At 37.2% G+C, this 22,078-nt stretch overlaps 1 protein-coding gene across 3 annotated transcripts; it reads right to left on the reverse strand.

Moving 5' to 3' along the window:
* Positions 1 to 1,442: 1,442 nt before the first annotated feature.
* Positions 1,443 to 20,926, reverse strand: sap130a (Sin3A-associated protein a). Of its 3 annotated transcripts, none has more exons than XM_066666181.1 (21): positions 20,718 to 20,926; positions 19,674 to 19,790; positions 19,340 to 19,590; positions 18,539 to 18,703; positions 18,296 to 18,401; positions 17,137 to 17,261; positions 15,758 to 15,882; positions 15,468 to 15,615; positions 14,941 to 15,031; positions 14,747 to 14,851; positions 14,290 to 14,431; positions 14,008 to 14,126; positions 8,801 to 9,085; positions 8,542 to 8,722; positions 7,836 to 7,934; positions 7,272 to 7,627; positions 5,893 to 6,147; positions 5,335 to 5,460; positions 3,828 to 3,931; positions 3,570 to 3,683; positions 1,443 to 2,725 (listed from the first exon to the last, which is right to left on the reverse strand). In XM_066666181.1, exons 2-21 carry the CDS (start codon positions 19,774 to 19,776, stop codon positions 2,567 to 2,569), a joined length of 3,159 nt encoding a protein of 1,052 aa, XP_066522278.1. In that variant the 5' UTR covers positions 19,777 to 19,790; positions 20,718 to 20,926; the 3' UTR covers positions 1,443 to 2,566. The 3 variants fall into 3 exon arrangements, with proteins under 3 accessions (XP_066522278.1, XP_066522277.1, XP_066522280.1); XM_066666180.1 differs by having other exon boundaries at positions 18,518 to 18,703; XM_066666183.1 differs by lacking the exon at positions 7,836 to 7,934 and having other exon boundaries at positions 18,518 to 18,703.
* Between the last annotated feature and the right edge of the window lie 1,152 nt (positions 20,927 to 22,078).

Raw genomic sequence — 22,078 nt, forward strand, 5'->3', positions numbered from 1 at the left:
AAATAATGTGTGCTGTTTATTTGAACAAATTCATGCACTCAAGGAGAATCTGAACAAAAGATTTAATTTATAGAAAAATAAATTATCTTATATATCTTATTGGTTTTATAGTATTCTATTTTGGATTTACTGTGATTACTTCTGCACAGTATTAACATTATTAAAAGTTTACCAGTAAAAGTTTGAAGAGTCTCCTGATAGCTTGGTAAGATTTGATAAGATTTACTCTACACTAAAACCCTTTACAGCACTGCATATAAAGCTAGAGCACAAATACTCAAAACACCACACCAATAGATAATGGATATATAATAGATATTGGACTGGACTGAGCTGAACGGTATGATGCTCAAAACAAACTTCACATAATAATCTGCTATCATCTTATATTTCAATTTTAAGCATACTGAACTGACATTATTACTATTGTCACTGTCAAATTAAAAACATTTATCTCTCTCAATAGTAACTTTACAGAAGAAGGAAAAACCTCATCTTTCAATGGACATCAATGTAAAAGGATTTTTATTTTATTTCAAGTAATTTTGGAGCTTTTGTATTGGTTAATTCATCATGAAATTTTCGCAAATTATGAATGATGCAGAAAACTAAAAATCCACAAAAATGGAGATACATTTTAATTGGACAGCAACAATCATTTAGTACTATAATTATACATTTATTTTCTTTCAATAATATTACTAAATATATTTTTAGTCGTCATTCTACTTAAATATTTTACTTGTGAACATATAGTTCTCTAAACCACAAATGCATAAATGATATAGATGTCAATGTTAGTCTCGCATTGCCAGGCTGTCTACGGAGAGTTTGATCTTTCACCATGCATGGGTACAGAAAGCCAATCAGAATGCAACTGGCAGAATCCTGACAGTGAGGCCAGTATAGTGCATTGAATGTATCAGACTATACATCAACTTGTAGGCAGAGCAACTGTGGCTGAGACTAATAAAATGCTACCTACTGTATTTAGGCACAAATGATATCCATTTGAATCTAAATAGCAGGCCTCACCCACTGCTGCACATGGTCCTCAGTGCTGTGGGCTGTCTGTAGTTGCATCTCAGAACTGGTGCAAGTTCTGCTATGGTATTCCTTCTGCAGAGAAAACCTGAAGAACTGAACTCAAAAGACTTCCACAATACACAATAAGAATAAAGTACTGCTCATTGTACACAATAATCTAGGATCAATGTGTGATTATTTTAGTCTGTGGCTCCTTAACACAGGTGTGTGTGTGTGTGTTGGGGGGTGGTTTTCATTCATCTGCAACAAAACCAAGTAAAAGGGGGAAAAAAAATAAAAAAATAAATCAAATTTGATGCATATTTTCTAAGCAGTACCGCTAAAAGTGTCAAACTCACAAATAAAACCCACTGATCAAAACTGCAAATCTGAATCAGAGACTACACAGCTACAAATACAGTAGTTTTTTTTTACTGCATTAGCACATAATAGTATATAGAGAACAAAAAAGAAAAACAATGTACAAAAGAGTCAAAATTATTCCTTAAACCCAGTTAACCACAACATTCACTTACAATCTGTAAAAGAAGAGCCACATATACAGGGCACAAAAAAAGGGTATCGCAGACCACATAAAAAAATATAAAGACTTACAGTAAACAGCAAGTCAAACGCATTTACACAACAATCTTATTCTGAGGATGAAATTTGAAAAAAAAAAAAAAATCCACATTCTTATAACACAATTATATTGTTCTCTTTCAAGTACATATACATCTATGTACCATCACCAATTGCTCTTCAGCTAATCTGCTTAATATTTGCTTACTAAGAATAGGAAAAATATATAGAATGGGTATTTGTATGGTAAGAATTTACTGCTAAATAAAAATTTGGGCTGAATATTTCAGGAGCATATTTTCCAAACTGACTGACGTTCTCGAGATTCTTCAATGCAAACACACACAAATTCTACAGTTACACTCATAATAGAAGGCACTGAAACTTGGACAGTATGCACACTGTCCTAGTGCATTTGTGTGTGTTGCATACCAAGATACATACCTGTACATACTCTGCTTCAGCTGGCTTAACATTAAGCAAAAAAATAAATAATAATAATAATAAAAAAAAGCTGTTCATAGTCCATGATTTTTGTGACAAATCAGAGAATGTGATATCCAAAGTCCAATATGGCGAACACTACTCCTCTATAACTACAAAATCAAAATAAGGCAACTGAACACTTTAAAATCCATACTAAAACAGGAGGGGGGGGGGACTAACTGGGAGATTGTATCCATGTAAGTAGATATTAGTCTTTGTTAAGCAGCATTTCCTGTGGATAAGCAGTTCTTGTGAATTCAATTTGTGGTCTTGGGGAGGCAAAAGGTTTAGAACCTGCTTTTTTTGCTCAAAAGAATATAAATGAGGTGACAGACTGGGTGATTGTGCACAGCAACCTGAAGGGGAGGGGAAAAATAAAAAAAACCCTACTGGTCCACATAACAGACCAAATATTTCCGCTTGACCCATCTGGTGCAAAAACAAAGAAAATGAGAGGAAGCTCCAGTCACATCTAGGTCCGCTCTTTGCGCTTTAACTTGGAGCTCTTCTTGGCAGTGCCATTTTTGTTGAGCAGCTTCAGAACTCTGTCTTTATGGTCCAGCACTTTCATCATGGTGTCCCTTGCCTCAGTTACCTGATCCATCACCAGCTTACAGCGCTGCATATTACCCTGGATATCACAGACACAAAGACGGGCAAAAGAAACCATGAAACTTATTTACATATTCACCATTAAAGTCATGAAGCAATGACTTAATTATACCCAGCCTCTTTATATATATATATATATATATATATATATATGAAATATAATTCCTTGTAACAATAAATGAATTCAGTCTTTCTGATAAAATGTTGACTATTATTTTTAAAAATAATAATCATGGTCAATATCGAGTAGTACCCTCTGGTTCAGCCCTGCTACAGCAGCACTTAAGTATACACTAACTAATGTCACATTATGAATATTATTCAACCAATACTGCCACCCCCTGATGACAATGCCCACCTCAAGCTATGGTGGACAAATAGCTGTCTGAAATATGAGAAGTACACTGAGCTATAAGATGTGACACTCTCCTATAAGATAATAAATATTAGTTCTAAGAGTGTGTCAGATTTGGCAAAGAACACAAAAACCCTCAATGCATTAACATGTCATGCCTCCAAGCTGAGAACAATGTTTATAGCACAAGCTTAGGACGCTTAACATTTGAATTTCCGCTTAAGAATGCGGACCACGTAAAATCATACTAGAAAATGCCATTTTCTACACTAATTTTATTCACCCTAAATATCTAAAAGCCCAGCCCTAACCAATAAGAGTAAATTTCTACTCTTAAGGAGTCTAACTTTCCAATCGATATGTAGCTTAAACTGACGGGCAGTAACAAAATCACATAAAAAAAAACCCCATACTGGCTGTTTCAGGTTTTAGACACCTGATCTCACATTTCAAGGCCCGAATACTTCAAAAAGCAATTTTTGCTTTTAGAATCGCCTCTCAAACCCACCTGAATTAGCTCATTAATGCGGTGAAGGTCATCATCAGCTCCTGCTCTTTTCTTTGGGATGAGCCCTTCCTGAAGGGTGGTAAGGCGGCTGTACACATCATGTTCAAGGTTTGTCTACAATGAAATAAGATCACAGAATGAACTAAAGAGAAACAATGGAGTAAAAACATTCAGTAAAAACCTTCACAGTGGGAGGCAGAACCTGGCTCTGCAAAGGTCAGAGCACACTAGTGGAGCAGAATTACATGTGGCACTCACCAACTGCAGGAGTTGGGCAGCACACAGATGCACTTTCCAGCCCTGAGCTCGACAGGCAACTCCTCGCTGATTGGCCACATCTTGAAGAGAATTCTTCTTCTCCTCTGACGAAAACAAATCCACAAAATATTAGTTTTTAGAATATTAGCATTCCAGCAAAACGTTTTGGTAAAAAATGTAATAGAACTTATGATATATTGTTAGGTACTGTAAATTACCAGTTTTAAAAACAACCATAGGGTAATTTTCAGTAAGCAATAGCTTTTTTCTAGTATGGCATATACACTCATGATTTCAGTTGCAGTGATTACAATGATTCATTTTAATTCCTTCGAATAAATGTTCATGCATTGGTAGGTAAATAAAAAAAAAAAAAAAAAAAATATATATATATATATATATATATATATATATTATTTTTTAAACAGTAAAATAAAGGAAATTCAGACTTGGACTTCTCTAAGCACAAAAAGTAGCAATGTACTTAAGTTATTTTTGAAAGAGATAATTAACAGATTCATAAATCAGGAAAAGTTACAAAAGCATCTCTGGTGAATTAGCAGTCTCAAATTTAGCATTAAAGAGAATGATAACTGGCCTAAACCGGCAAAGAACTTCAAAGAGCCCCTCCTCCCCATCACTACATTGTGTACATGGCAGTTTCATAGAGAGGAAGAATGCCTAATCATTTAACATTCTATAGTGCCTTTCACACATGAACAATAACCAAGAGGGGCTCTGTGTGTGAATACAAATGTTCATAACATATGTGCCAGACATTACCAAGAATTTATCCTGACAGCCCCATTACAAAGTCTGGGTTATGTCCAACTGAGCTCAGGTACGAATAGAGCTGTTAATATTTCATCCTGCACACACACAGCCACGTACATAACCCATTCATAACATTTCCAACTGTAACAACACGTCTGACATGGAAAATATCTGCTATATGTGTGTGTGGATGGTCAACTCCAGAAAATGTCCAGACATGATACTCTGAACTTTTTCAGGAGTTCATATATGAAAATGAGTTGGGGTTGGTGGTGTTGGCTCAAAGGAGGAAAAAATCACTACTGAAATGGAAAAACTGTCTATGAAAGAAAAAAAAAAAAAATACTGAGTGTAAAATAAAATAGCAGATGTGTTTAATGATCCATCGAGGCAGTTTGCCCACAGGATGAAACTGTCAAAATAACATTACTGATGTTTATGTTCTGGCAGAAGAAGACTAAGAGTGCAGTAAAAAGAAAATAAACTTTTATAAAATAAAATCTAAAATATAAATTAATAAAACATAAAACTTTCATAATCAACCATAAAAAATAATAAAATAACCTTATATTAAAAATAATAATAAAAATTAAACATTTGTTTATGAACCAATAATTGTGATACTGTAATTACTGGACATCACTGTCATTTCTCTGTCTGTATACATAATTATATATTTTCCACCAAACAAATATTTTCCCATTTCTGCTCCTCACTCAGCAGAAGCACTAACCTTTCACTCTGATGTCACTGTATCTCTGGAAGTGATGGTAAGCAGCTTTCCAGGGGTTCCGGTAGTGACGCAGGAGTGTTATTGGGGGTCTGGGACGAACTGGCACATAGCGTACACCCTCTTCATCTGTATGTTTACAATACAATTTAATACACTTTTTTGTTTTACATATGTGACAATGAAAACAGTAAAATAAAGTCAAAAATTCAACAAATGTTCCCCTCCTATTTTTAGTTAATTGTCTTAAATATCTATGGCACTTTTCCCTATACATTTATTCACTTCCTTTTATGCTGTTTTTACTACAGCTACTGTAAAGAATCAATATTTTTATAATAGTAAATTTACTATTTATTATTATTATTATTATTATTATTGCTGAGCTGGACAAACGTTCAACTTACTAAAAATTACAATTAAAACAGCAAACAGTTACTACAAGTTATGACAAACGAACAAATAAAGTAATCACTTAAAAGGGGATGGGGAAAAAAAATCAAAATCAAAATCTTTGTCAGAGTACATTTTAAAGCTTTTTCTCAATGACAGGTCACTCACCCACATATTCCCTGGGAGGGGACACCTGTTTTTCTGCCTTGTTCCCAAGGGGTCTGCTGCTGGCCCTTTCCTCATCTGTGCTGTTAGTCTCCATCATCTCACTCTCCTCTGTGGAGATGACATGCTGCTGCTTGCGGGGCTTCTTACGTGGTGAGGCCCCAGGCAGGAGGTCTCCAGGCTGAGGGGGCACAGTGAGGCCTGTGGCCTGGGATGAGAAACCTGAACCTGAGACCATTGATGAAGGAATAGAGAGTGCTGCAAAACAAAAGCACAGATTTTTTTTTTTCTTTTAAACAAGCACAGGAACAAGAAATATTATTAATATAATCTTTTTTTTGTTGTTGTTCTTTTGCCAGGAAAGCTCACTTGCTGCTTCACATTTATCAGTTATAACTCAACAACAACTTTGGAGACTAAATTGGGTTCAATAGGCTGGCCATTGTATATTGTATATTTTGGGAGTATCTGAAAAATTATTTTGGACAGAATTGCACAAAACACTGGAAAAATATTTAATTTCCTGAGTTTTGATGCACTGTTCCTTGGGGAGAAAAACCAAAGCATAACAGGACAAGATAAATATTTGTAGGAAAATCTATTAATCTCAAGTAAAAAGTTATAACAAGGAGGTGTCTGATAGCTCATCCTCATGTAAATACTATTTATGTACATATATATGGACATATGAGGGTAAATAAGGGATATGTAAAGGAAAAATACATTCTCTGTCAGATTGAAAATGGCTAAATTTGTAAAATTATGATCAAAATGGCTTAACTATATTAAGACCCCCTCTAAATCCCACCTCCCTTTTTTAAATGTTGATTTATTTGTCTCATACTTATTGAAGAACTGAAAAAAACATTTACACAAGTGAAATTTTACAGTGTCACTGTGGACATTCAATGTGTCTACACTGGAAAAAATAAATAAATTAATTCAATTCTGCTTATATTAGGTGCAGCACAGTTTTATTTATTTATTTTTTACAGACTTTAAAATGTGTGTTTGGGACATAAGAGTAAACAATTTATTCCATATTTCAATTGTGGATAGCAGAAATTACTTGGAAAGTGTGTTTAATTTGTTCCTCTAACTCACACTACAAGCTAATTCAGCTGTAAAAAAAAAATAATACTCTAAACAGGCCATAAAAATGTTTGTGTTAATCTAATTTATATTTTGTTGATTTAATTTAGATTAATAGGGTAAGCCAACACCATGGCCTGCTAAAACATTTTACAAAGGACATTCATTAATGTATACTGTCATCATAATTAGTTAAAATAGCTGAAATACTAGTAAGAGTAGTAACAGTAACAGGCAAAAATTGCAGCCATATAGCATTTACAATAACCAGAAACAGAAAAAATATGCACCTGGCTGTGATGTGTCCATTGACTCTGCCTCCTGTTTGACTTTGACCTCAGAGGGGGAGGAGCTAAGGGCCGCTGTGCTACTAGCTGCTGGTTGAGTAGGAGAGGCGACAGCATTGGCCATGGAGGCAGGCACAGGAGGTGTGACCGCCATGGCAGCAGGCAATGCAGACAGAACCGCAGCTGGTTGGGAAGGGGGTGTAGGAACAGGTGGAGCCAGAAGAGTGGGAATGGCCTGTGATAAGTGCTGAGTAGGAGTTGGTAAGGGCTGCTGCTCTCCTCCATGGGTAGGCAGTGCCTCCACCGCAGCCATGACAGGAGGTGTCATGGCAACATGGACATCAGCTTTGGGCTTGACTCTGGGAGGGACAAAAAAATAAAAATAAAAATTCACATTTAGACTACATTTAAACTCTTTAAGGTCAATATTTATATAAGGCCGATATCAGAATATGAAGGCATCACATATGAGAACAGTAACTACTGACATAAAAATAAAATAAACGATCCAAGTCCTATTCTCCTATGAAATTACTCCAAATAAAAGGAGCATCAGCCAGGGCTTACCCTGCTGGTCTTGGGGATCCCGCCAGTCTTACGCCACTATCCACTCTGCAAGAATTAGGCTCATTCGGCTGGGCTGGGATGAGACTTTTACGCACAGCCCTAGAAATACACCCCAAAACCATATTCATGCACAGTCCCAGAAATTCACCCCAAAACCACAAAACCTGGGTTAGCTTATCATTATTTTCTGCTCTGGCTGAAGCAGGCAAAGTTAGGCCTGTGCGGATAACAGAGTTCTCTTTTTCCAAGTGAACAGCTGAATGAGGATCGTGGACTTTGCTTTATCCTTTTGTCTGGTACAGACACAGAGTCTGAATAGGAATGACAGAAATCCCAGTAGTTGTTGCCTGTTTTTTTTGTGCACAATCGACCTTTAACCAAACTGTTAATCAAGACTGAGACTTTTACCATGGTAACTCTGTTAACCATCATCAGGCACAAGTGTAGGGAAAAATGCTTTCATAAAGAAACCAGGTACGTACTTGTTTAAGTAATTAATCATTTGGTTTAGGCATAGTTTATTTACTTATATTTTCAATAAGATGTTTGATACTTTGTGACTTACAAACCCGATTTCAAAAATACTAGCATAAAGTCATACAGGGCCAGAACACTGAGCCTCAGTACTGAAGTGTCAAACTTAATTACCACTTTTAAATATATCCTGCTGATAAAAAAAATAAAAAATACTTAAAAGCTCACTCACCCTTCATTCACAGGTTTCTTGCGCAGGATGCTAGGTCTGGGGGAGGAGCCTAGTGTGGGTGCACCTGTGCCTGACCCCTGGGGGTGTGTCTGAACCACAGTGGTGACAGGCTGTGTAGCGCTAAATGTGCTACCAATAGGGTTGGTCACAAACGCAGTGCTGTCAGCCAAAACAACACTTGCTGGAAAAAAAACACACAAAAACAATTAATTCCAAAGGAAATGCATTCTCGGAAAGCATGTTTGTTCTTTATTTGTACCTGATGGTTTTGCCTCTGGCTGTGGCTGCTGTGCAGCAACAGGGGCCTGCTGGATCCCTTGTGTGCTGATTGGTGCAGTGGCATGCAGACCCTGAACTCCAATTGGTGCAGGCTGAATACCCTGGGCAGTCATGGAAGCTGGTTGAATATTCTGGGTGCTAATCTGGGCAGACTGCAGTCCAATACGATCCACAGCCATCAGCTGCATGGGGTTCAAATGCACAGTGGTGGCCACACCCACACCGGCCTGAGCAGGAAGAGCTGATGTCGGAGTCTGTGCAGTGACTAGAAAAAAGAAACGATAATTAAAAGAGAAAAGCCAATATTGTAATCAAAATCTCCAAATGTGTAAGACAAACTGCACAATAGAAGAAATGCAGCAGAAATAAAACTTCAGCAGGAAAAATGCTCCAATTTTTTTAATCTTGAAAAAACAAACAGTATTTTATAAATAGCTTAAGTTTTTCCATAAACAAAAAATTCATAGAACACACACATACACACAAGCATCTCAAATAATTTGATAAATTAGAATACCAATAATGTAATTATTTCAGTAATTCAATTCAAAACGTGAAACTCATTATATAGATTCATTACAAAAAGTGATCTATTTCAAGAGTTTATTTCTTTTAAATTGTTGATGATTATGGCTTATAGCCAATAAAAACCCAAAAGCCATTATCTCAGTAAAAAAGAATAATCAACACAAAACCCCTGCAAAGGTTTCCTAGCCTTTAAAATTATTTCTTAGTCTGGTTCAGCAGGCTACACAATCATGGGGAAGACTGCTGATTTGACAGAAGTCCAGAAGGCAGTCATTGACACCCTCCTGCTGTATCCAAGCATATTAATGGAAAGTTGAGTTAGGAAAAAGTGTGGTAGAAAAAGGTGCACAAGCAACAGGGATAGCCACAGCCTTGAAAGGTTTGTCAAGTTAAGGCCATTCAAAAAAATTGGGGGAGAAAATTGGAGTGGACTATTGCTTGGATCAGTGCCTCAAGAGCCACCACACACAGATGTATCCAGGACATGGGCTACTGTCTCATTCCTTGTGTCAAGCCACTCATGACACAGAAACAGCACCAGAAGTGTCCTAGCTGTGCCAAGGAGGAAAAGGACTGGACTGGTGCTCAGTGGTCCAAAGTCTTGTTTTCAGATGAAAGTAAATTTTGCAGTTCATTTGGAAATCAAGGTCCCAGAGTCTGTAGAAAGAATAGAGAGGCACACAGTCCAAGCTGGTTGAGGTCTAGTGTGAAGTTTCCACAGTCAGTGATGGTTTGAGGAGCCATGTCATCTACTGGTGTTGCTCCACTGTGTTATATCAAGTCCAAAGCCAGCGCAGTCATCTACCAGTAAGTTTTAGAGAATTTCATGCTTCCCTTTCCTGATAAGCTTTATGGAGATGCTGATTTAATTTACAGCAGAAGTTGGCACCTGTCCACACTGCCAAAATTACCAGTACCTGGTTTAATAACCACAGTATCAGCATGCTTGATTGGCCAGCAAACTCGCCTGACCTAAACCCCACAGAGAATCTATATAGTATTGTCAAGAGAAAAATGATCGACACCAGACCAACAATGCAGACGAGCCGAAGGCAGCTATCAAAGCAACCTGGGTTTCCACAACTTCCTCAGCCGTGTCACAGGCTGATCACCTCCATACCACGCCACATTGATGCAGTAATTCATGCAAAAGGATCTCCGACCAAGAATTGCGTGCATGTACTGTACATAGTTTTCAGTACAGCAACATTCCTGTATTAAAAGTCATTTCCTAAATTATATAATACTCTAATTTTCTGAAATAACAGATTTGGGTTTTCATTGGCTGCAAGCCATAAATCATCAACATGAAAAGGAAGAAACGCTTGAAATAGATCACCGTTTGTAATGAATCTATATAATATTTCATGGGAACACTAAGCGGAAATGAAACTTGTGTATGACTTAAGAGTAGTCAGTGTACAGCTTGTATAGCAGTAGCAATTTACTGTCTTCTTGAAAATAACACTACACACAGCCATTAATATCCAAATAGCTGGCAAAACAAGTGAGTACACCTCACAGTGAACATGTCCAAATTGTGCCCAGTTGTGTCATCGTCCAACATGATGTGCAAGGAGTTATTTTCAGAAGAAGGTAAAATTATACTGCTATATAAACTCTACACAGACTATATTGAGTTTTAAGTTATATTGACATTTCATTTCTGTAGAGTTGTCCCATGAAAAGAAATAATAAAATATTTGCAGAAATCTGAGGCAGTACTCACTTTTGTGAGATTTATTGTTTTTATATATATATATATATATATATATATATATATATATATATATATATATATATGTGTGTGTGTGTATATATATATATATATATATATAAAATGAAGGCAGATGAGTTTTTGCATTAAAAAGATTCTCCAAGACACTCAGTAAAACTACCATCTGATTTCTTTATAAAACTGTATAAACTGTACTTAGGACTAACATTTAAGAAGAAAAATGGTTGTCACATAATACTGACTTTGTTTTGTTTATTAATGTTTACAGCACATTGTTGTCTTTTTCTTTCCAGTAATAAAGAATTCCATTATTTTTGAAGTCATCTATACGTTCCAATATTTTTGCATGTGCCTAAAGCTTTTGCACAGTACTCTGTGTGTGTATATATATATATAATTAGAATATCAAGAAAAAGTTGATTTATTTCAGTAATTCCTTTCAAAAAGTGAAACTTGTATATTTTACTCATTCATTACACACAGACTGATATATTTCAAGTGTTTATATCTTTTAATTTGATGATAAATCAAATTAATAAAAATCAATCCAAAAATAACCCCAAAATCAGTATCTCAGAAAATTTGAATATTACTTAAGACCAATACAAAAAAAAGGATTTTTAGAAATGCTGGCTAACTGAAAATATGAACATGAAAAGTATTGGGGCTCCTTTTGCCTGAATCACTGCAGCAATGCGGCGTGGCATGGAGTCAATCAGTCTGTGGCACTGCTCAGGTGTTATGAGAGCCCAGATTGCGCTGATAGTGGCCTTCAGCTCTTCTGCATTGTTGGGTCTGGCGTATTGCAGCTTCCTCTTCACAATACCCTATAGATTTTCTATGGGGTTATGGTCAGGCGAGTTTGTTGGCCAATTAAGAACAGGGATACCATGGTCCTTAAACCAGGTACTGGTAGCTTTGGTGCTGTGTGCAGGTGCCAAGTCCTGTTGGAAAATGAAATCTGCATCTCCATAAAGTTGGTTAGCAGCAGGAAGTATGAAGTGCTCTAAAAATTCCTGGTAGACAGCTGCTTTGACCTTGGACCTCAGAAAACAGATGAAATGGCACCCCAAACCACCACTGACTGTGGAAACTTTACACTGGACCTCAAGCAACATGGATGCTGTTCCTCTCCTCTCTTCCTCCAGACTCTGGTACTTTGATTTCCAAAGGAAATGCAAAGTTTACTTTCATCAGAGAACAAAACTTTGCACCACTCAGCAGCAGCCCAGTCCTTTTTGGAAGCAAGATGCTTCTGACTTTGTCTCTTGTTCAAGAGTGGCTTGACACAAGGAATGCGACAGCTGAAACCCATGTCTTCCATACGTCTGTGTGTGGAGGTTCTTGAAGCACTGACTCCAACAGCAGTACAGTCTTTGTAAATCTCACCAAATTTTTGAATGGGTTTTGTTTCACAATCCTCTTCAGGGTGCGGTTATCCCTATTGTTTGTACACTTTTTGTTCTACCACATCTTTTCCTTCCCTTCGACTCTCTATTAATTTGCTTGAACACAGAGCTCTGTGAACAACCAGCCTCTTCAGCAATGACCTTTTGTGTCGTGCCCTGCTTGTGTAAGGTGTCAATGGTCGTCCTTTGGACAACTGTCAAGTCAGCAGCCTTCCCCATAATCGTGTAGTCTACAGAACTACAGAAGACTGAGAGGCCATTCAAATGCCTCTGCAGGTGTTTTGAGTTAATTAGCTGAGTAGAGTGTGGCACCAGGTGCTTCAATATTGAACCTTTTTACAATATTCTAATTTTCTGACATACTGAATATACCGTATTTTCCGCACTATAAGGCGCACCGGATTATAAGGCGCACCTTAATTGAATGACCTATTTTAAAAATTTGTCCATATATAAGGCGCACCGGATTATAAGGCGCATACAATAGACGCTACAGTAGAGGCTGGGGGTTACGTTATGCATCAATTAGATGGAGCTGCGCTAAAGGGAATGTCAACAAAACAGTCAGATAGGTCAATTCAACTTTATTAATAGATTACAACCCAGCGTAGTTTAAGGTAAAACATGTAGTGTCTCGCTTTATTCCCTCGGAAACTCTGTTTAGTCTTCTTTACTTGGCGTAGGTCATCTTGTTGCTTCCTCCACTTTCGCACCATTGATTCGTTAATGTTAAATTCTCTTGCTGCTGCTCTATTCCCGTTTTCTTCTGCGTGACTTATCGCCTTGAGTTTAAACTCTGCGTCATATGCGTGTCTCTTAATAGGAGCCATTTTGGGGTCTTTACATAAAAAACAAATGGAAATGAAATATATATATACCGGTATATATCCAGCATGCACCGCGCGCGGAAGAAAATGAAGTAGGCGGCTGCTTACCGTAGTTGCGAGACCTGTTGTGGCTCAATATTGGTCCATATATAAGGCGCACCGGATTATAAGGCGCACTGTCGGCTTTTGAGATAATTTGAGTTTTTTAGATGCGCCTTATAGTGCGGAAAATACGGTAGTATAATATACAAGTTTAACTTTTTGAAAGGAATTACTGAAATAAATCAGCTATTTCATGATATTCTAATTTTATGACCAGCACCTATATATACAGTGTGGTTCAAAATTTGGTATCACCGTTCAAAATTTATAATTAATATTTACTATAATATAAACCAGATTGGTTTCCAAAAACTGGATACAATTAATTAGGCATGCTAGACTTGTGCAAGCCGCAAAGCTTTCACATTATAAGAAAAATGCTAGTAGGCATAAATTTTATTTTTATTAAGATTTTTTTAAATTTGCCCATTATAACAAATTTAGCTGAATTGCATTCTAAAACCATAAATATATATATATTTTTTTATTTATTAACATTTAATTCTGTACCAAGAGGCTTAATATCAGGCAGACAGCAACATGAATAAAAGACAAAAATAAAGGTCAAGTAGGATAAGTTTACCTGGATAGGGGCGAATTGTGGACACAGAGCTGGTAATAGGGGTGTAGGTGTGTGTCAGAGGGTAAGCAGATGAAGGGTATGTGGGTAAAAAATACTGGAACTGGACTGGCACAGACGGCCTATGTAAACAGAGTGGCAAAAAGGATCAGAGTGTAAATAAACCATGTCCAAAAATACATGTAAATAAAATAAAACACTGAAGTTTGAAACTCCTGCAAGTGTAACGTTATCAAATGCCTCAATAATGTGATCAGTTATTAATTCTGTGAAATCATTTGTTACCTGTTGTCACTGCGGGCCTCCATAGTGACAGGGTTTGGGGAGGAGCGGTGGCCAGAGATGGGGATCAGGTTGGTCCTCTCTCCAGCATACTCCGGCTGAATCCGAGGGGATGTGTGAGCAATTGGTTGAGGGACCACTTTAGCTGCACATGACATACATTTACATGTTATCAGAGTCTAACAAAGAAATGATTGATCAGGCATTAATAAAGGGATGGGTGCCTGTTTATGTCTTATGCATCTGGAATCTGATTTTATTCATTCTATCAGACATTGCTGAGATTTTACATGTATTAAAACCTGCAAAACTTTCACAAATTATACAGAGAAATAAAGACATAGACATTGTAAAACACAACATTTCCAAGAACATGGCACCTTGCTGAACATTGCACAAATGAGACATTTCCTTAGAACAGCTGATCTCCAATCTGCATGTATTACAGCCCAGAACTTACCGACAGGGATAGCTGAACTGGTCACAGCTGTGGCATGGGAGGAGTGGGATGTCATAGTCATTGTAACTATGGTACTGTTGGTCATTTGGGTGTGGGGTGCAGAGCCTTTTGCAAAAGAAACTAACATTTTAATCACCGTCTCAGATCTTAACAGAAATGTTTACTTGTTAAATTTTAAAACTTTAAAACTCTACCTGTAGTGGTGGTTGACGGGACAGTATTAGTAGCTAGGATGGGGGCAACAGTTGCAGCAGCAACAGGAGTCACAGTGCTAAATATAGGCTTCTGTAGAGAAAAACATGAAGTGCCACAAATTTTAATATATTATTAGTATTAAGATTACATATTAGGATATTCTTATTGTCTTAGACACCTCATCAAGCCCATGCATTACTACTTAATAATATAATTCACGGGCAAATTTTATTTTATTTTTAGATGGATTACTGTTAGTTGATAAAGCTGATTAATTTTCATTTTCAAATTTTGATAAGCAGTCTCTAATGCTTGTTCATTTTAAATAAAATATATTAACAATAAATGCTTCTATAAATTTTGGCCAAAATTTTAAACCTCTTAGTATCTAGTAGCTGCTATGTAGTGTTGGGAAAAATAATGTTTATGTTTCAATGCACTATTAAAGAAAACTGCTTAATCTATTGCAAAAGTACTTGTTAGTTGCAGCCCTATCAATTAAACTGGCTTTTAAAAAAAAGCTGACCTGAGTTATATTGTGTGGGGGCTGAGCCTTCTGGGCTCCCATGGCAGGATGTGAGGGCAGGGTTATACGTGTAGCTGTGTCTCTTGGAGTCGGGGGTCGCTGGATACTGATAGTGGCAGGGGGTGGGTGGATGGTAAGTCCAGGTCGCCTGGAAACGCAAAAATAATCATGTTTGTTTGTCTTCCCCAAAATGAATGATCCACTGAAATAAAACAGCTCTTTACACAATAGCTATAGGCAATATTAAACTAAAATGTCCTAAAGTGTTTAAAAATTTCAAAGAAGCCTACCCATGTACTATTTCTGCAGCATGGGTTACTGGAGGACTGATGACAGGAGACTGGGTTCTAGCAGCTGAAATTGGGGCGACCACAGTGGGCAGGACAGCAGTGGATGTGGTGGCGGCTGATCGAGACTGTTGAAACAAGAGTTTGTTTTAAAACAGCAAGAGCTAAGAGAAACTAGTTTTACTCGACTGCCATTAGTAATACAGCCATTATCAAAGGTTTTTCTGGCATTTCAAGAACAGGAAAGCTCAAAAATACATATCTTTGTTATTGGAAGGTCTGGAGAAGCTTTGGTGCTTCATATCAGTGTCTGTTTACATGTAGTCTTTATTATGTGATTGTGTTGTACAGAAAATACGAGGGCAGGACTAATAAATGTAGAAATGAAAAAAGGAGCACAAAGTTTTGTTCATAATATATATATATATATATATATATATATATATATATATATATATATATATATATATATATATATATATATATATATAACACCGGCATTAGTGGTTTTCTTGTAAATTTTATTTAAAAATATATACTAGATGATCTACAACCAATGAACAAAGAAGACCAAGAACATTTTGTTAATTTTAAGAATTAAAATTATTAATTTTTTAATGTAACCGTTTAAAGCATGTGAAGGAGGCTGTGCACAGCTATATGGAGTTTTATATACACACTAAAGCCACAAAATGGCTCCCCACCACTTCCCTTCATTGAGATAAGACAAATTCAGCAGACAAATTTTCTCTGTGAGATATAATGTGTGTAAATATTGCTGAGTTCCAAGCTGTACTGCAGAGCTTGTGAACTAAACAACGCTGAGCGGAGGCTCTGGCCAATGCCCCAGAAACTCACAATTGGAGTGTACACCTGCCTTATTTCCTATTATTCAGTCATGGTTATCGCTGAAGAACATCCTGTTGTTTGGTTCCAGCTGGGAACAAATTTTTCTGGTTCGCGAACCAGTTTATATTGGAGGAAACATGCCAAACAATTACAAATTTTGTTCATGAACTGGAATGTAAAATATTGCTAACTAACAACAGATGGTGTAGTAGCACCACCTTAAGTTCTCTTTGTGAAATACAGCTGAATTAAGAGTTCCTACTTTTAACTTTAGGAGTCAGTCAGTCAGTAAGCGAATATGCCTCTTCTAGGCCGGCCTGGTAGGGGGTCCAGCAAATATACTTAACTTGAATGGTTGACCATACAAGACTAAAATTCTAATTCTTCCCCATTAGGATGTAAACTTTGTATTACTCTGTCTAAATTTGAACTGCATTACAAATAATCACTTCATCAGATAGAACCCTGTAATATAATAGTTAACATAAAAAAATAACTAGAACACAGCAGCTCATGCAGGGATCTGTAAGTACCTGAATAGGCTGGTGGATGATGTGTTGTACAGCTGCAGGCTGGCCTGGGCCAGCATTAGCTCCACATGCAGGTCTCAGAACAGTAGGGCCTTTAGTACTTGACATGACAGCTGCAGCAGCTGCGCCTGAAAACACAAGACACAGAGAGAGAGAGTCATTACACTGCTGGAATGAATTCACCTTACAGTAACAGTCAATGACAACAGTCCCAAATAAATCAAGACATAAATTCATTGAATGTGCCAGTAATATTTGTGGTTATATTTAATTTCCAGATGTGTATACTTTTTACTGTTTCAGTGAACTGGCTATAAAAATGCCAGATTGAATTCATTCATTATCTGTACGCGCTTATCCTGTTCATGGTCGCGGTGGGTCCAGAGCCTACCTGGAATCATTGGGCACAAGGTGGGAATACACCCTGGAGGTGGCGCCAGTCCTTCACAGGGAAGCACACACACTCACACATTCACTCACACCTACGGACACTTGAGTCGCCAATCCACCTACCAACGTGTATTTTTGGATGGAGAAAACCCACGCAGACACGGTGAGAACACACTAAATTCCTCACAGACAGTCACCCGGAGTGGGAAGCGAACCCACAACTTCCAGTGACACTACCTACTGCACCACCGTGCCGCCCTTGTTTCAGATTTCTTTTATTTTTTATTTTTTTACACGCTAGATATGAAATACCAAAACTCAACACATTTCCTCAATAAAAAACATTTTTACTTATTTTTATATGTTGAACGGACAAGAAATATTCCACATTAAAATGTTTTTATCATAAATTACCAATTACATGTTTCTTATTCGGAATTTCATTTGCTGTGGCTGTATTATACTAAATATATTTAATTATTTTCTATTTAACATAGTTAACATGCAGTTATTCTCTGCCTTATTTAGGTACTGAGGACATACAGTCAACCTGAAGTAGTAAGCTCCTAATCAAAACATACTGAAATCTTACCAAACGTATTTAACAATTCACCAAAGACCAGCTGCATTAGAAAGTAAATAGTATATAATTTAGCTTCTTTCATCAGCAACATAATTATGGTATTGAGAAGTAATCTCAATCATTTAATAGAATCAGTGGCACATAATTTACATACACCTTGAAACTCAGGAAAACATGCTTTAAACTTACCTCGGGGCAAGTGGGAAGTGAATGTGTGAGGTTGAGCAGCAGGAGATCCAATCTGCAGTGCAGGAGTACTGCTTCTAATGATCAGGTGGTGCAAGTTACTTTGTCCCTGCAACAAAACAGATGTTTTCAGGATTCTCCAAAAACATCACTTTTATTATAACACAATATTACTGAGTAAAACTGATTTGCATATTTAAAATTCATAATAATATGATGACACACCACAGAATGTTGCATCCCTACCTGCTGACCACTGATGGTAGCCACAGGGATGGAAGCTGGAGACATACTGCTCTCCAGGGTAACGGTAATATGTCCAGACACCTTAGCTGGTCCAGGAATATGCCCTTGACTAGAAGCTGGAGCTGGGGCAATAAGCCGACTGGGCATGGTAGGCTTCAGGCCAGCCTGAAGGAATTTATAAAAAAAAATAAAATAATAATAAATTTCAATGAAAATACTTAGTAGTACTGTGTGAATGGTTTCTGAAATAAATATAACTAATACATTTCAGCAGGTTTTACATTATTGCTTGATTTAAAAGTTGGTAAAAATGGTAAAAGCAACAAGTCACAAGCTCATAGTTACGTAAAGTGTAAAAGTGTAGATGTACACACCTAAAAAGGGTATTTTTTAATGTTGCTTTGTAATTATTGGAATTATCTGTTTAATATTTAAATTTGTTGAACATTAATCTATAAATAAGCCATTAGTAAAATCTAAGCCCATGGATGGAAAATGATTTCTTCTATCTACAATAACGAATGGATTATCATAGTTGTATTACTGAAACAAAACGTCTATTTCAGTACCACTGACCACGTGATTTTAAAATATGTCAACTTGAGTTCAGTTCTGACTTGTTTACAACTTGCTGTCTCATTCATTTGAGAACAGATGTTAGAAATTGTATAGAGCAAGAATATTAAATACAACAGAATAAATACAAATGTGTAATTAAATACAGCATCAAAACTATATTTATTCTCTTCCAGCCTGTTAACTGAGAAACACAAATATTGAATTAATCACAAAATAAAGTACCTTCACTGCTCCCTCTGTGAAGGGGGGGTGCTGGGGCTGACCCATGTGGGCTGGTGGAGCAGCCACAGTGACCGTGGGACTGGGCTGAATAGGCACATGCTGGGGCAAGGCTGAAGGCTGCACTTGAGGATAGGGCCTGACCACTACAGTTTCCTGCTTCTCATCACGGAAAGGTAAAGGCCCTCCAGCAGCACTGCTAGTGGCCATAGAGTCCTGAGGGTGATCTGGCTCTCTGTTGCCTTCTTCGCCACCTAGAACAACATAAATTAGTGATTTAACATTCTAAAACATGGATGAACCACACAAGTGAAATAAAACTGTATTGTTCTTCTACCTGTCTGATTTCCTGGCATGAGGTTATTGGTACCAGCAGGTGCAGGGCCTTGGGAAACCCCTGACGGAGGCAGAGGTGTCCTAGGAAACTGCTGAGAGCTCATCTTCTCTTAATAACCTAAGAGTATAGAACAGCTTGAGAGAGGACACCTCACTTCCTGTTCAAGTGTCACCATCAGATAATTTAATGTGTCTCAGAGAAGTGTGAAGACCTTCAGTATATTTAGTTGGTCTACTGCAGACTTTACATTCATATGACCTTTACTGTCAAATAAATTATGCCAAACACTTGTTGCACAAAAGAGAGAAACTGAGTTGCAGCCTGTAGTTTCTTCATACTAGTGATATTAATAACCACTAGTGACAGTGACAAACTCTTCTGAGTTCTGGTTCACATCACCACCACTATGAAAAATAATTAAGGCGGTTGTTTCTCTAGAACTGTACATTTCCCATCATAGCGTTTTGGATCGCTTTAATTACGTCTTATCCATTTAACATATTAAATTATACACACGTTTTACTCAAATGGAAATCCATTGTAGAATGCCTGCATAAGCACATTCTAAAGTGGGCTATGAAAATGAAATTTGACCAGATATAATTTAGGTCACCACTATGGGCGACAGGTCAGTGTAAGTTAATTCAGACTCACGTAGCGAGTTTTTAAACGGAAACCCGTCAGTGAGAAGGATCTATCAAGAACACGGAGAAACCATTTAAAATTTGTTCTCTAAAGCTATTTCTGAACGTTATTCCGAGCACCCTGACTGAAAACGAGCAGCACATTAACATAACATTTTTTTAACATTGTTTTCACAGTCGTATGTTCCGTTCCGCCTTAAACAGTGCAGCCGTAGCATTCTGGCGCTACCATTTAAGGTGGACCGGACAATTGAAGAAAGAATTTGATGCATTTGAAGACGAATTCAACTTAATCTTCATGCAGTAGTAACCGACCAGTGCATTATTCCGTAAAACCACCTGAACCCGCATTGTGCTCGGAATAAAGAGGTCAGTTGTGCTGTGAAACAATCATTATTACACTGTTTTTGACCAGCATCCACTGTGGTCCGTCGAGCGCTACTGCGAACAGCAGCGGATTCTCATGCTCTCTCTGGTCTGAAGGGAGGTTAGTCTCTCTGCACTGTTCCTCCGCTGCTGTAGATTTGATCAGAGAGCGATAAAATCTACTGTTTGATTTGCAGAAGCATTACCGAACTAAGCAATTCAGAGCCGCTCCATCACTGCGCTGTGAACACAGCAGCAATCAACAGCTCTGAAATGGAGGAGCGAAGAGCGCAGCACCCCCTTCAAAATAAAAGTTCGCACTTCCGCGTGCTCGCGCACAGGTGGCTATTGTTGAAGACAAACGTAAGTTGTCAATGCTCAAACTAAATATTTGGTTGATTAAAAAAAATGAAAACAATTACACATACTTTTCTGCACATACACGTCTGTTTGTTCTTTTAGAGGTTTAGTTAAATTTTAACGTATCAATGTTATTATTATTATTTTACAAAAGAATGCAGAAGTAGACAAAACATTATATATTTATATATTATATGTGTGTGTGTGTGTGTGTGTGAGAGAGAGAGAGAGAGAGAAATCTATATTTATGTTTGAGGCTATAGAATGACTAGCGGCTTTCTTCCTGTTGCCACAAGATGGCAGGATTAAGCCAGATCAGTTTTAAAAGGTTTATTTAACCCTCCTTTTGACTTTTTTTTGCAGTAGGGTCTTCTTCAGGGTAGGAATTCTCAGTCAGAAAACTTAACACTAGAGTTCAGGATTTGTAAATCGGTCTCTCACCTTTTTAAAAATTAGATAAATAGTTGGATAGATTTGACTTTTGGCTTATTTTATCTGGCTAAACAGAGGAATGCTGTTTTGTGGAATAACCCTTCAGATCAAAAATACTTGTTATTAAAATATGTTAAAATACTAATTTGTATTACTACTATAAATCCCCTACACACCAGAGTACAAGAACCTGCTGTAATCCATTAAAGCTGTTCTCTGTCTTTTAAATATGCACATGACATTGTTTGAAGAGTCTTGCTATACTTATTAATTCCTCAGCATATTTTAACAGGAATAATGCTTGTGGAACTAAATACCCTAGATACCATTGTATCTGAGGTATTTAGTGATATATGTTCCCAGTTTTGCAGGCTGTCTCACACTACTACTGTATTCCACAACTGAGGCATAAGAAACAAAAAGAGTAAAATATGGGAACTACTTGGCAAAAACCAGGAACAGTTTTAGCTCCTGTTTCATGCCTCAGAAACAAACACTATCATATCCTAGTGCTATATATATTTGTAGTCTCCCCTTTGCCAATTCCTACTATTTTATGGTGCACTCACTGTGGACACTGGCATTCAGTTAGGAACAGGCTGC

This window comes from Hoplias malabaricus, chromosome 3, assembly GCF_029633855.1.
Source record: "Hoplias malabaricus isolate fHopMal1 chromosome 3, fHopMal1.hap1, whole genome shotgun sequence".
Lineage (NCBI taxonomy): Eukaryota > Metazoa > Chordata > Actinopteri > Characiformes > Erythrinidae > Hoplias > Hoplias malabaricus.